The 12,930-nt window shown below is 38.3% G+C and overlaps 1 protein-coding gene across 1 annotated transcript; it reads right to left on the bottom strand.

Annotated features, from left to right (window-relative positions):
* Positions 1-2,197: 2,197 nt before the first annotated feature.
* kctd7 (potassium channel tetramerization domain containing 7) lies at positions 2,198-12,612 on the bottom strand. The gene is made up of 4 exons (XM_036595785.1): positions 12,164-12,612; positions 7,617-7,786; positions 5,278-5,456; positions 2,198-4,426 (listed from the first exon to the last, which is right to left on the bottom strand). Exons 1-4 carry the CDS (start codon positions 12,431-12,433, stop codon positions 4,050-4,052), a joined length of 996 nt encoding a protein of 331 aa, XP_036451678.1. The 5' UTR covers positions 12,434-12,612; the 3' UTR covers positions 2,198-4,049.
* Between the last annotated feature and the right edge of the window lie 318 nt (positions 12,613-12,930).

Below are 12,930 nucleotides of genomic sequence, written 5' to 3'. Positions count from 1 at the left end.
TAAACTGCCCGTGACGAGTGAGGAGAATAACGAAGCTAGTCGGAAATAACGTACAGCTGATGCAGGAGCTGAGAGCTCATGCTACTTTGTGGCCTTCACAGCCCTCGAAGCTGAAACAACAATCGCAAAAAAGCTGGTTTAGATGGCAACTAGACCAAATGACTACGGCTGAACTGTTCTAGGGCTGTCATGATTACTCAATTAAACTCAGTAACTAAACTGAAAAAAACATATTAATTAAATTTGACCTTCTCAATGAATGAGCAATTAGCGGTTAGCATTAGCACGCTGCTAATGCATATTTCAGAGTCGCTTATATGAATTTTTATCATATATTTTATCATTGTGTTTTAATATTCTTAACCATCTTTTTAAAGGCTTCCCTTCCATTTTTATTATTTGGCCTTCTTTGAAAATGCTAATTACTCAGTCGTGAAAAAAAATAAATAATCAGTAGATTACTCGCTTCATAATATAGTCAACAGTGACAGCCCTAAACGGTTCCTTAGTGCTAATCAGAACAAGAAATGGTTCTCCTGAATAAGGCATGAGCTACATCCGCCCGAAAGTACAGAGGAAACGCGACGATTAGCAGCAGACAGCAGTACGATTTAGACCAGAGTAAACAGGAGGTAACCTTAACTGCAATAAGGTGGCTAACAGTCCAGTTATTCATCAATATACTCTTTAGTTCACAATTTAGAAAAGATATTATACAGATTATACAGATACACCCCAAAACAGACTCGAATGACCATGAAGACGTGACCTTTAACCTTCCAAACAAAAGCTATTAGCCTACTACAAACAGCACGGTATTTTTCAGCAGAGACATTTTGAGGGTGAAGCTTGTACGAGTTTGTTGTTGTGAGCTGTTAATGCAGTCTGAATGGTTGTGTTGATAGGCAGCAGTACAGAGAAATTCTACAGAGTTGCCCTTTCCAGGCTCCGCCCACAAACACATTCTTACGTAGCTACTTTTGTGATGTCGGTCAAGTTTTACAGAACGCTGCACAAAATCCACTCAAATTAGGCTGTAGCTTAGGTTTAAATGCTAAGTAACCGAGCTGGACTGTGCTGTTGTAGCCAACCAAAATAAGGAAGGCCAGAAACTAGATGTGGCCGATACGGCAAAAATATAATATCATGATATTTCAAGAAATTTTTACAACACACAACATGTCACTGTATTTATTTTTTCAGACATCTGATCAGTTGGAAATGAAAAAAAAGAGCCAGTTTTGCTACATTTAAAAAAATACTATTAAAAACTGCTATTTTTGTTCAATATTTGGCACTAAATCCAGCTAAACAGGACTAATTTTGCTCTCTTTATAATAAAACAGGGAATGAATTAGCCCCCATGCTAGCGTATGTATACAAACACGTATGTACCCGCTCTCATTTGCCAACACTTCGCTGGAACAGCAATGTTATCAAAATAAGAGTCCCGGAGAACTCTACTGTTAAACCTAAGTTCACTTGATTTAACTGAACACTAAAATGTATGCAATTATACAACTAGCGCTACTACTAATACTAATAATAATAACTACTAATACATAGCTACACTACTACTGTCTAAAAATAGTAGTAGTGTTGATTTGTGGTGACACAAAAAATGCTAATTAACACTGACACTGGCTTTTAAAGAAATATCAGACACATTCTTAGTTAATCTGAATGTGAAACTACTGCTTTGGAGTAACTTCAGCAAAACTATACAAACAATAGTGTAGACTACGGCATTAGCTCGGCTAGCCAGCTAGCAATGCTAAAACAACTGAAGTAGGTGAACTTTCTACCTAGCAATCAGATGTTTATTCCTTAAAAATGAAATAAGCAACAAAATTTACATCCGATCTAGCCTAGTAGTGTCACCATTCATAAACATACACAATAAATAACATTAGAAAAGAACAACTAAGTAAATAAATGAAAAAACTGAGTCTGTTCTACAGTTTCTCATTAGGCTGAATGAATAACCGGCTCTAAATGTAGGTATTGTGATATAAACTGAGTCTGTTCTACAGTTTCTCATTAGGCTGAATGAATAACTGACTCTAAATGTAGGTATTGTGATATAAACTGAGTCTGTTCTACAGTTTCTCATTAGGCTGAATGAATAACCGACTCTAAATGTAGGTATTGTGATATAAACTGAGTCTGTTCTACAGTTTCTCATTAGGCTGAATGAATAACCGACTCTAAATGTAGGTATTGTGATATAAACTGAGTCTGTTCTACAGTTTCTCATTAGGCTGAATGAATAACCGGCTCTAAATGTAGGTATTGTGATATAAACTGAGTCTGTTCTACAGTTTCTCATTAGTTTGAATGATTGTGTTCTGTAAAGCTTGTCCAACCTCAAAAGTATAGCCATAAAGGAAGGCATTTGTGGGCAGAGCCTGGAGTGGACGATTAAAACCAAAGACCATATAACTGGACCAAAAGCTGAGAAAGAAATAAAGCACAAACAATAACGATTCACAATAATCCAGTTGATCTAGCCCTCTCCATCAATACATTCACACAAAGATACGGTGTAAAGACTCAGCACTGATAGAGGTGAAGCACAGAACACAGAACACTGTTCCATAAGAGTCAACTTGCTCCAGATACTGGGGATGAGACAAAACAAAACAATATCAACTAAAGGTAAGTCCAAATAAATTACGGTATTAATTACAAACTAAAGAGCTACTGCAGATAATGCAAAAACTACAATCACAAGAGCTGCGACAGGTGCAGCCCAGGAGATATTTTCTACCGCTTTTAGTCTCTTTCTATTGTTTTCAGTTCCTCAACCACCATGGAACCTTCATACACGAGGCATCAAAAGTTTGGGGACACACACTAGCTTTTCAAAATGTTCTATAATATAAATTAGTTGTCTTTGCTGGTTTGCAATAACTTAACACGAGGAAAATATATAACTAATGATAATTTGTAATAACTTATTTCCCTTAGCTGCACGGAAAAGTGTCCCCAAACTTTTTTTTATTTTATTTTAGACAGACTGCAGTCTATCTGAGGAAGCTCAGACAAGAACCTAACCTGCTGCAGCGACACTCTCAAAAATGATGTGTTACCACAATTTTAACCATGTTGGGGTCAGGACTCAGCTTTGACTTTGTTAAATAAAATAATAACACACTGGCTGCGTTAAAAGTAGCTAATAATGTGTTGTTTTCAAAGCAGAACTACATACATGTGAGGATTTGGCGACCTCTCTGGTGGTAAATGTGTAACTGCAAGCAATTTGCAGAACAACTTTTTGCATCATTTGTGAAATATGCGGAGCTCCAGCTGCCTTAATCTGAAAAAAAAAACAGCTCAAAGTGGTCAAGTAGGCTATGCCATTGTTTCATCTGTGCTAACCAATCAGATCGAGGGTGGGCGGGGCTTCAGCACCAGTAAACATGTATGCTAGACAACATCAACCATTTAACTAAATGTTAGGGGTGCATAGCGATACGGGAATTATATTAGTATTGGCAGTAATCTGTATTTTTTTAAATTATCGGTATTAGACAGATTTGACCAATAATTCCAACCAAAATCTAATTATATAGTTATTGTTTTCTGGAAGAGAAGAACGATAATGTGACACTGGGATGCTGTGCTAAAATGTTTGCATTTTATAGGCCTGTAGGGTCAATTTTTTTCTATTTTATAAATGTTTGCATTGGTGTCAGCATTGGCATCAACATATATGTATATATGTACATGAAAATATTAGATATCGGCATTGGCCCAGAATTCTCATATTGGTGCATCCCTAACAGCTTATTAGAAACTAATAACCCAGCTGACCCGACAATTACAAAGCTATTGTTGGTTAGCAACAGGCAGAGCGTAGCCAGAAGCAGCATTTAAAAAAGTGTTAGTTGTTTAGGAAAACGTGGTTTGCATTTTTCAACTATTTAAAAAACGCAGTGTGACCAAACAGCAATGCTACTTCTTTAATTAGAAAATAAATAAATAAATAAATAAATGGTACGCAGTGCTATGGCTTTAACACATCGGTTTTGAGAGCGCGCCGTCCTTCACCACCAGGTGATTTTAAACTCGTAGATGGGCCGCTTGCAGTAGTAGTGGTTGATGAGGTGTTTGTCACAGACTCCGATGCACTGCTGGTCCGCGGTGATGCCGCGCTCGGCCAGGTCGCTCACGATGCAGTGCAGCAGGTCATAAACGTCCGCCACGGCCTCCCACGGCCCGAAGGACACGTCCACCTCGCAGTGGTGCTCGAACAGCTTGGCCTCGCTCTCCGAGCGCTCGAACCGCAGGGAGTTGAAGAGCGGCCGCTCGTACGGCGTGATGGGCATCTCCTCCTTATAGACGCACACCTTCAGCTTGGCGAAGCGCGCTTTCCTCTGCATCGCTCGCAGCTTCGCTATCTCCACAATCCGCTCTAGATTATCTGAGAAAAAAAGGGGGAAAATTCTTAAATTTAAATGAAAACACATTTCTCACGACCACCACTGTCAATAACTACAGAACTTACATATTAGTTTTATAGCAGATCCTGAATAATTCACAGTAAACACTAAATCATTAACATAGTTACTAGAGCTGGGCAATAGAACAATATTTATCGGTATCATGATAAACTACATCACAATATACCTGTTTGAGTATATCATTGATATTGACAGTACTTAAAAACACCCCCACCTGCATGTTTGATTACAAAGAGAGCATCATTGGTCCTGTTTAACTGGGTTTAGTGCAGCGAAGTGTGTGAGATGTTGAATACAAATAATTGGAACTATAGTTTTTGATAGTGTTTTTAAAATGTGGCACTACACTGTCTGTTCTAAATTATCAGATGCCAGAAAAAATAAATATCGTGACACATCGTGTATTGTAAAAACTTCCTTAAGAACCGTTATATTACATTTTGCCATATCACCCAGCTCTAGTAATTACTGAATAATTCATAGTCAATACTGAATAATCCATGGTAAACACTGACTAATTCATAGTGGATACCGAATAATTTATAGTGGATACCGAATAATTCATAGTAGATATCGAATAATTCATAGTGGATACCGAATAATTCACAGTAGATACTGAATAATTCAGAATAGATACTGAATAATAGCATCTTAAAGTGACAGTTCAAACTAAACCCTTTTCCCCCAAATGCCGACAATTTTTTAAACTATTTCTTTAAAGTGTGAGCCACCAAACACTGATCCAGATTGAGGACAGCGCACAAGGCAAACCTGCTGAGGCCCATTTCTATCAGTATCTTCAGTACGGTACCTTTATAATACGGCAGCAGGTCCAGGAAGGCCTGTCGGACTTTCTCTCCGGTCAGAGGCTGAGTGTCCTCCAGGCTCTCCAGCAGGGGGCCGATAGCGTAATACTGCGCCTCTCTGTGAACCGCACGCACTCGGTCCCTCTGCGGCAGCTCCCCCCCACGCAGGAAGTTTAGGATGTCCCTACAATCACAACAAAACAGGACACGTCACACCGGCACCAGGGATTAGCATAGCTTTCAAACCTCTGTTACTATATTACCATAATAATATTATTACTGTGCTGCTGCTGCACAAACTCAAACTGTCTAATTAACCATTGCTCCACCTGTTTTTCCCGTTTTGTATCCTAATATTTTATACTAAAGCTGTTTGCTATTCAGTGTTGTCCAGAGGAGGATGGGTTCCCTTTTGAGTCTTGGTTCCTCTCAAGGTTTCTTACTCTTAGGGAGTTTTTCCTTGCCACTGTTGCCATTGGCGACGCTCATGGGGGCTCAGACCCGGATTTGTGACAACACCTGTTGTAAGAAGCACTATATAAGTAAACTTTGACTTGACTTTGACTATTATTTATTTTATTTACTCCAATTGCTGATAACGCATCATCATTGGAGCTCAAAACGGTTGGAGGAGAACACTAACTACTAATTGTGTTACATCAGACTTAGCGAGAGAGGGAGGATCACCCCCCCCCACCCCCAGTGAGAGAGAGGACAATTATGTTCTCCTGGACTCCCACTCCCGGATGGCTGTGGCATCACCGGCATTGAACTCTGAATTATTATTTTTGTTTAGGTTTTTTTTTGTTCAATTTAATTTTAGTTTCAGTCAGATGTAAAGAGCATTAATAGTTTTAGTTCAGTTAACTCATTTTCTAATACTCCACACACCACACACAGTTCACGGCCCTCTCTTCTGTTTTTAATGTACGAAAAAAACATTCAAAATTCACGCTGAAATTTAAACTGATTGGTTTTTAATATTGTTAGTTCGTGTCATATTAAGCACGATTCATCACATCATTTAAAAGACTAAAATCTTGTCATGTCATGACTTTAGCTCCGCCTCTAAAACAACTTCTGATTTTTGATGATGCCACAGCGCACCAGTGGGTTTCAAAAATAAAAGCACTTCACTGAAGGTTCTGTAAGCTTACATACATACATACATACATCTTCTAAACAGCTTATCCTTCTGGGTCGCGGTGGGGTGCTGGAGCCTATCCCAGCTGTCATTGGGCGGAAGGCAGGATACACCCTGGACAGGTCACCAGTCCATCGCAGGGCAGACAGACAGACATACACATTCACACCTAGGGGCAATTCAGCATGTCCAATCAGCCTGACTGCATGTTTTTGGACCGTGGGAGGAACCCGGAGTACCCGGAGGAAACCCACGCAGACACGGGGAGAACAGGCAAACTCCACACAGAAACGACCCTGGTCACCCGGCCAGGAATTGAACCCAGGCCATTTTTGCTGTGAGGTGACAGCGCTACCCACTGCGCCACCGTGCTGCCCTTCTGTAAGCTTATAAAATTTTAAATGAAGGTTTTGAAAGGAGAAGAGCGCACTCGCAATCTGTTTGCAACTCACCAGAGGAGAACTGCTCTTCACACTGGTTACTGCCTAAATGGATTACAGAAATGGCTCAGACTTCTGAAGTGCACAATAGGATATGCATGTGTAATAAATAAGTAATAACCAGTGTGGAAAAACAGGAAGTCATGCACTTCAGTAGAGGCAGAATCCTGAATAAGAAATGAACTTAAAAGCAACAACGAAAGGTTTCACTGAAACCAGAAAAATACTAATGAGCACTGAACATGTATATCAGATGCCAAACACAGGCGCTTTATTCATTAACAGTAGCAGATTCATACAGATATTAGTTAGATTTTATGTCACTTTTTAGCTGCATTTAAGCACATATTTGTAGAGTCATAGTGTTGTTTAATTCTCCTGTAAGCATAATTTAATTTCTGTAAAAATTACAGCTCATTTATTTTGTATAACTGTTTAATTATATTACTGTTTTAGTTCTTGTTTTAATATTTTAGCTCTTATTTTTTAATTTCTAGCATCTTCATTACTGAAGATTATCTCTTTATCTTACATTATCTCTTTTTTATCACCTTTTATGATAATAAAAATAAGACATCCAATTACCAATTATATATTACTATTACATATTATTATCCAATCATATTATTAATATTATCTAAACTTATCTGAGCAGTCTGGACTGACCACAGATCATCACTCTATAGGGTACAGTCAGAATCAGGGCTCTCGTTCCAGTGTGACAGATGTTTATAAGTTTCTGCACCCTGTATTCACTCACCCGAAATACGCTCCGTCCCGGTCGATGAAGTAGCGCCCCTCAGCGTCTCGGGGGATGTGGTGCCGTCCGCTGAACATGGCTGCCAGCATGGTGTCCTCATACCGGCGCAGGGTGGACAGACGGGTGGTGAAATACGTCCCTCCAACATTCAGAGGAATCACCTCAGGAAACTACAGCACATACAGAGGAACCGGGGCAGGGGGACGGGAGGGGGGGTCGGGGGGGGGTCACCATTATTCTAACCCATATTATAACATGTGTAGTCATAATAGGTGTAGTCATAATATGCACTGGAAACAAAAAAAATATCTCCATGGTTACGCTACACCAATTTCCATAGTTGCGCTATACTTGTTTCCATGGCTACACTACACCCCTTTCCATGGTTACACCATACCTGTTTCCATGGTTATGCTACACTCATTACCATGGTGATGCTATACTCATTTCCATGGTTATAAAACTCATTACCATAGTTAGGCTACATTAATTTGCATAGTTATGCTATATATGTTTCCATGGCTACACTACACCTGTTTCCATGGTTACACTATACCCATTTCCATAGTTACACTACACTCATTTCCATGGATACACTATACTTGTCCTGCACAGTGTCCACTCGCTCACTTTGTTACCAGCTAGTAGTAATGATGTTCTCATTATCTTGTATCGTGTCATGTGATGATGTAACACTTTTGAGTAAATCATCCATATGGAAAACTACAGCAAAACATCCATAAATGAACTGTAACATGATCATATCACCAGATCAGGGCCGTAATATGTAAAGTGCTCATGTTGAAAAAGGCTCTGGCTCTAACGCGATTACACTAATCAGAGGACACGGCAGGTTCATCAGTGACACCTTCAGCAGGGCCTTTCCAAAACACCATTAAGCACCTTTAATCCCACAGAGCCGCCCGATTTGACAGCCATGTGACTGTGAGCCAATTAGAGGAGCCGCAGGCCCGCCCACAGGGAGGAAACGAGCCAGTCAGGGTTGAGTAAACGTAAAGGGAACCTGGTTAATGCTGCTGTTGCCTATAGTGATCAGATCCAGCAGTTAAGTGGAGGGACGTGAGGAACGTGTTACTGATTTAATGCTCAAAGAAAATAAATAAACAACTAAGAACAAGCATTGAAATAAAGGAACTGACATATATGACAAAACTGCTGCTTTACATACTGTATATCACACCGTTACATTACACTTCCGTGTTGTAAATTACATATCGCTGTTGTCGGAAGAAAACCTTGTATCTCTTTACAGGAGAAGGAAAAAGCTACTTTACTTTTAATGTAGCTCAATGGAACCAAACGTCTTTCCAAGTCATTTTGGGTCGTTTCTTTTGGTCCATTCATCATGAAATTTACACACAATATAAAGAGCAACAGACATTTTCAGATTATTCAAAAACTGAAAAAACAACAAAAATAGAGATACAAGGTTTTCTTCTGACAGCAGCGATATGGTATATCCAGAAAGCACTATATACTGAATATGATAGTGTTGTATTATATATATTATGTACAGTAAACTGTATATACAGCATACTACACAGTTAAATTAATACCAGCGGCGTTTTATTATATACATATACAATGTTCAAAGTACATACTGTATATTATCCTGTTAAATTAACACAGTCTTATACTATAAACAGTATGTACTGTATATTACACTGTTAAATTAATACTCAGTGTTATATTATAAACAGTACATAACAAACACTGTATATTATACTGTTAACATGTCACTATTGTATTATAGAGTATATATTGCAAGCATTATATACCATATATTACACTATTAAATTACCATTTGCGATACTGTATTATACACAGAATACAGTACAATTTATATACTGCATATTGCAGTGTTAAATTAGAGCTGGTGGTGTTGTATTATATGCAACGTATAGAGTACATGCTGTATATCATACAGTTTAATTAACACAAAGTCTTGTATTATATACAGTATACACAACAAGCAGCATATACTATTTATTGCACTAATCATTTAACATCTATAACATTATATTATATACAACGTATGCAGTAAACAGTATATACAGTGTATTACATTAAATGAACATTTATGAGGTTCTATTATATACAGTATTCACAGAAAGCAGAGGATACTGTATGTTCCACTGTTAGAGTAATATATTACATGGTTAAAGTAACACCTACAGTGTTTCATAGAGTATGCAGTATAAGCTGTATATGGCACTGGTAACATGTCACTGTTTTATTATATACAGTGTATACAGTAAGCATTATACACTGCATATTATACTGTAAAATGAACACTTACGATGTTGTATTATACAGTGAATACAGTACACTTTATATATATATTTCAGTGTTAAATTAAGACTGAATGCTGTACTGCATACAGTATATACTGTATTTTACAGTGTTAAATTAACACTTATAATGCTGTATTATATATAATATACACTGTATATTACACTGTTAAATTAAGACTAATAGTGCTGTACTATATACTGTATATTACACTGTTAAATTAACACTTATAATACTGCAATACATAAGGTATAAACTGTATATTACAGTGTTAAAGTAACACATAATGCTGTACTGTATACAGTTTATACTGTATAATACAGGGCTGAACTGTCTAGACGGTTACAAATGGAACACTGAAGTCAACAATGGGCGTCAGATTAAGCCTAATGGTTAATTTCCATCAACCACATACTTGTGTTCAGATGTCATTTGTGTCTAGCTGCGTGTTATTAATAGAGCTCATATGATTCAATTAACAGAACGTGTATTAATGTGTAATACAGCTCTGTAGGAGTGAATTCTGTGCTGTCGTTCAGTGGTTGTCAAAGCGGTCCTCACAGTTTTTGCTGTATCTGTATGTTGCAGGTTGAGCGGTTTGTGTCAGCACTGTAGGCTCTAACGCAACACTGTAGGAGTGAATTACAACACCGTGTTAATCCAACACTGGGGATTTTACAGAGACGGTATTAGCTAAGACACCCTAATGCAGCGTGACACGACACAAACAAACCAGCCTAGCAGTAAAAACACAAACCTTTAATAAAATACAGGCGCAATTTATAAACAAATCACACACAGAGCTGGGCAATATGACAATATGAATCATTATCGTGATAAACTACATCATAACATGCTTTTTTATCGTATCGTGGAGATCATCAGTTCACAGAAGTGGGCGATATGGCAAAAACATAATATCGCAATACTTCTATGAAGATATGTTACGATATTATTTTTTCAGACATTGAATCAGAGAAAAAAGCCAGCAGTCCTACATTTTACTACCCAAAACTCTGAACACAGTGATTTTTATTAAATATTTGTCACTAAATCCAGTTAAACTGGACTAATTTTGCTCTCTTAATAATGAAACATGCAGTTGGTCAGTTTCTACAAGCACTGGCAATACACACGATATAATCAGAACAGCATACTGTATAATATTATGACATAATTTATCACAATAATGATATATACACTGTCATATTGCCTACTTAGACAGATTCCAACGGCATGTTAGACCACAAAGAGGGCAATTTATTCCGACTAGATTGGACTGAGCGCAGCACAATATGTGAAATGTTCAATATAAATCATTGTACTTATTGTTTTTGATGTTTTTAATGTGGCACTGCTTTCTCTTTTCCAACTTACCAGATGCAAGAAAAAATAAATATATAAATATTGCGTATTGTTAAAACTTTATGAAGTATTGTGATATTTCATGGTTTGCCATATCTATATGTTATAAGCCTAAATACATGCTCCCATATAGGATAATATGACAATATTTTACCGTTATTGTGATAAATAATGTCAAAAATATGCTTTTATGAGCGTATTTTGGATATTATCAGTACTTAAAGAACACTGAGTAACTGCATGTTTAATCAGAGAGCTGTTTAACTGGAGGATAACATTAAATAAAACACAGTTTTTCATAGTAATTTATGAAAAGTGACATTAAAAAGTTATTTTTATATCTGCTTTTACTCATCAAACTTCAGAAAAACTAAATATTGTGATGTATCGTGTAGAAAAGAAAAAAAACTGAAAAAAATCTATTAAAAATGGTTCTTCAAGGATTCTTTAGTAAACCAAGAGTTCTAAATAGAGCCATTTTTGCATGCTTAAAAGGTTCTCTGCATGATGAGATGGTTCTTCTGATGGAGGACGTGTTGTATATGGTTCTATATAGCACCGAAAAGGGTTCTTCTGTTGTTATGATGTCATGCTTGTAACAACAGTAGAACCCTTTTTGGTGCTTTACAGAACCATTTTCAAAAAGGTTCCACATAGAACCACATGCAACACATTCTCCATCAATTTCACCAAGCAGAGAACCATTTAGGCATGCAAATGGTTCTGTATGGAACTCATGGTTCTGAACAGAACCATTCCCTTTACTAAAGAACCCTTGAAGAACCCATCTCTTTTAGGTGTGTGTAATCCAGCCCCATGTTAATAAACTAGCCACACCCCCCCATAATAAACAAAAACCTCAGTTTTACCTCCTGAGCTGGGCCGAAGGAGTGGAGGGCCTTCCCCAGGCTCCCCAGCGGGCTTCCTGTGGCTGCTCTGCGGGGCTCCTGCTCCTCCAACCCCGCCGCTGCGCCCCCCAGGCCCGTCCCCGCGTCCGCGGACTCCTCGCTCTCACTGGCGGCCGAAAACACCACCATGACCCGCGGCTGCGGGCCTGCGCGGCCCTCCGGCCCGAAGCGCCTCAGCAGCGGCGCGTCTCCGGCTCCGTTCGGCGTGTCTCCGGCTCCATTCTGCTGCATGCACACCGACCACACGGCCTGCTGGGAGGTTCCGTCCACGGCGGCTCTCAGGCGGACCGACTCGATCCAGCAAACCGGGAACAAATCACTCTCAGGCGGCCGCAGCTACAGATAAGCGGGGCTTCTGTTTGGGTTTGTTTTCCACCCGTTTTCCGGCGCACCACGCCCCCTCTGCCTACTCTACGCGGAGATTGGCTGTTATGATAAATATGAAATAAACATGAAATTCTGTACATTAACGTTTATTCATGATGTAATAAATATGAAATGTATTTGCATTAATGTATAAATACGCGCACGTACAGTGTCATATATAAATATATATGCCATTTATACATAAGTCTGAATATTATGTATACATTTTGCTTTTATTTAAATACATCATATTTGAAATGTATATTTGTATTCATGTTCATGTATATTATTTATATTTTCACTAACAATATCATATATGTATGTGTATGTAAATAAAGTCTTTTACCACCTGTATTCCGACA

The sequence above is a fragment of the Colossoma macropomum genome, unplaced genomic scaffold, assembly GCF_904425465.1.
Source record: "Colossoma macropomum unplaced genomic scaffold, Colossoma_macropomum, whole genome shotgun sequence".
NCBI classification, from domain to species: domain Eukaryota; kingdom Metazoa; phylum Chordata; class Actinopteri; order Characiformes; family Serrasalmidae; genus Colossoma; species Colossoma macropomum.
Note: the sequence above shows the minus strand (reverse complement) of the source record. Positions and strands in the feature narration are given on the sequence as shown.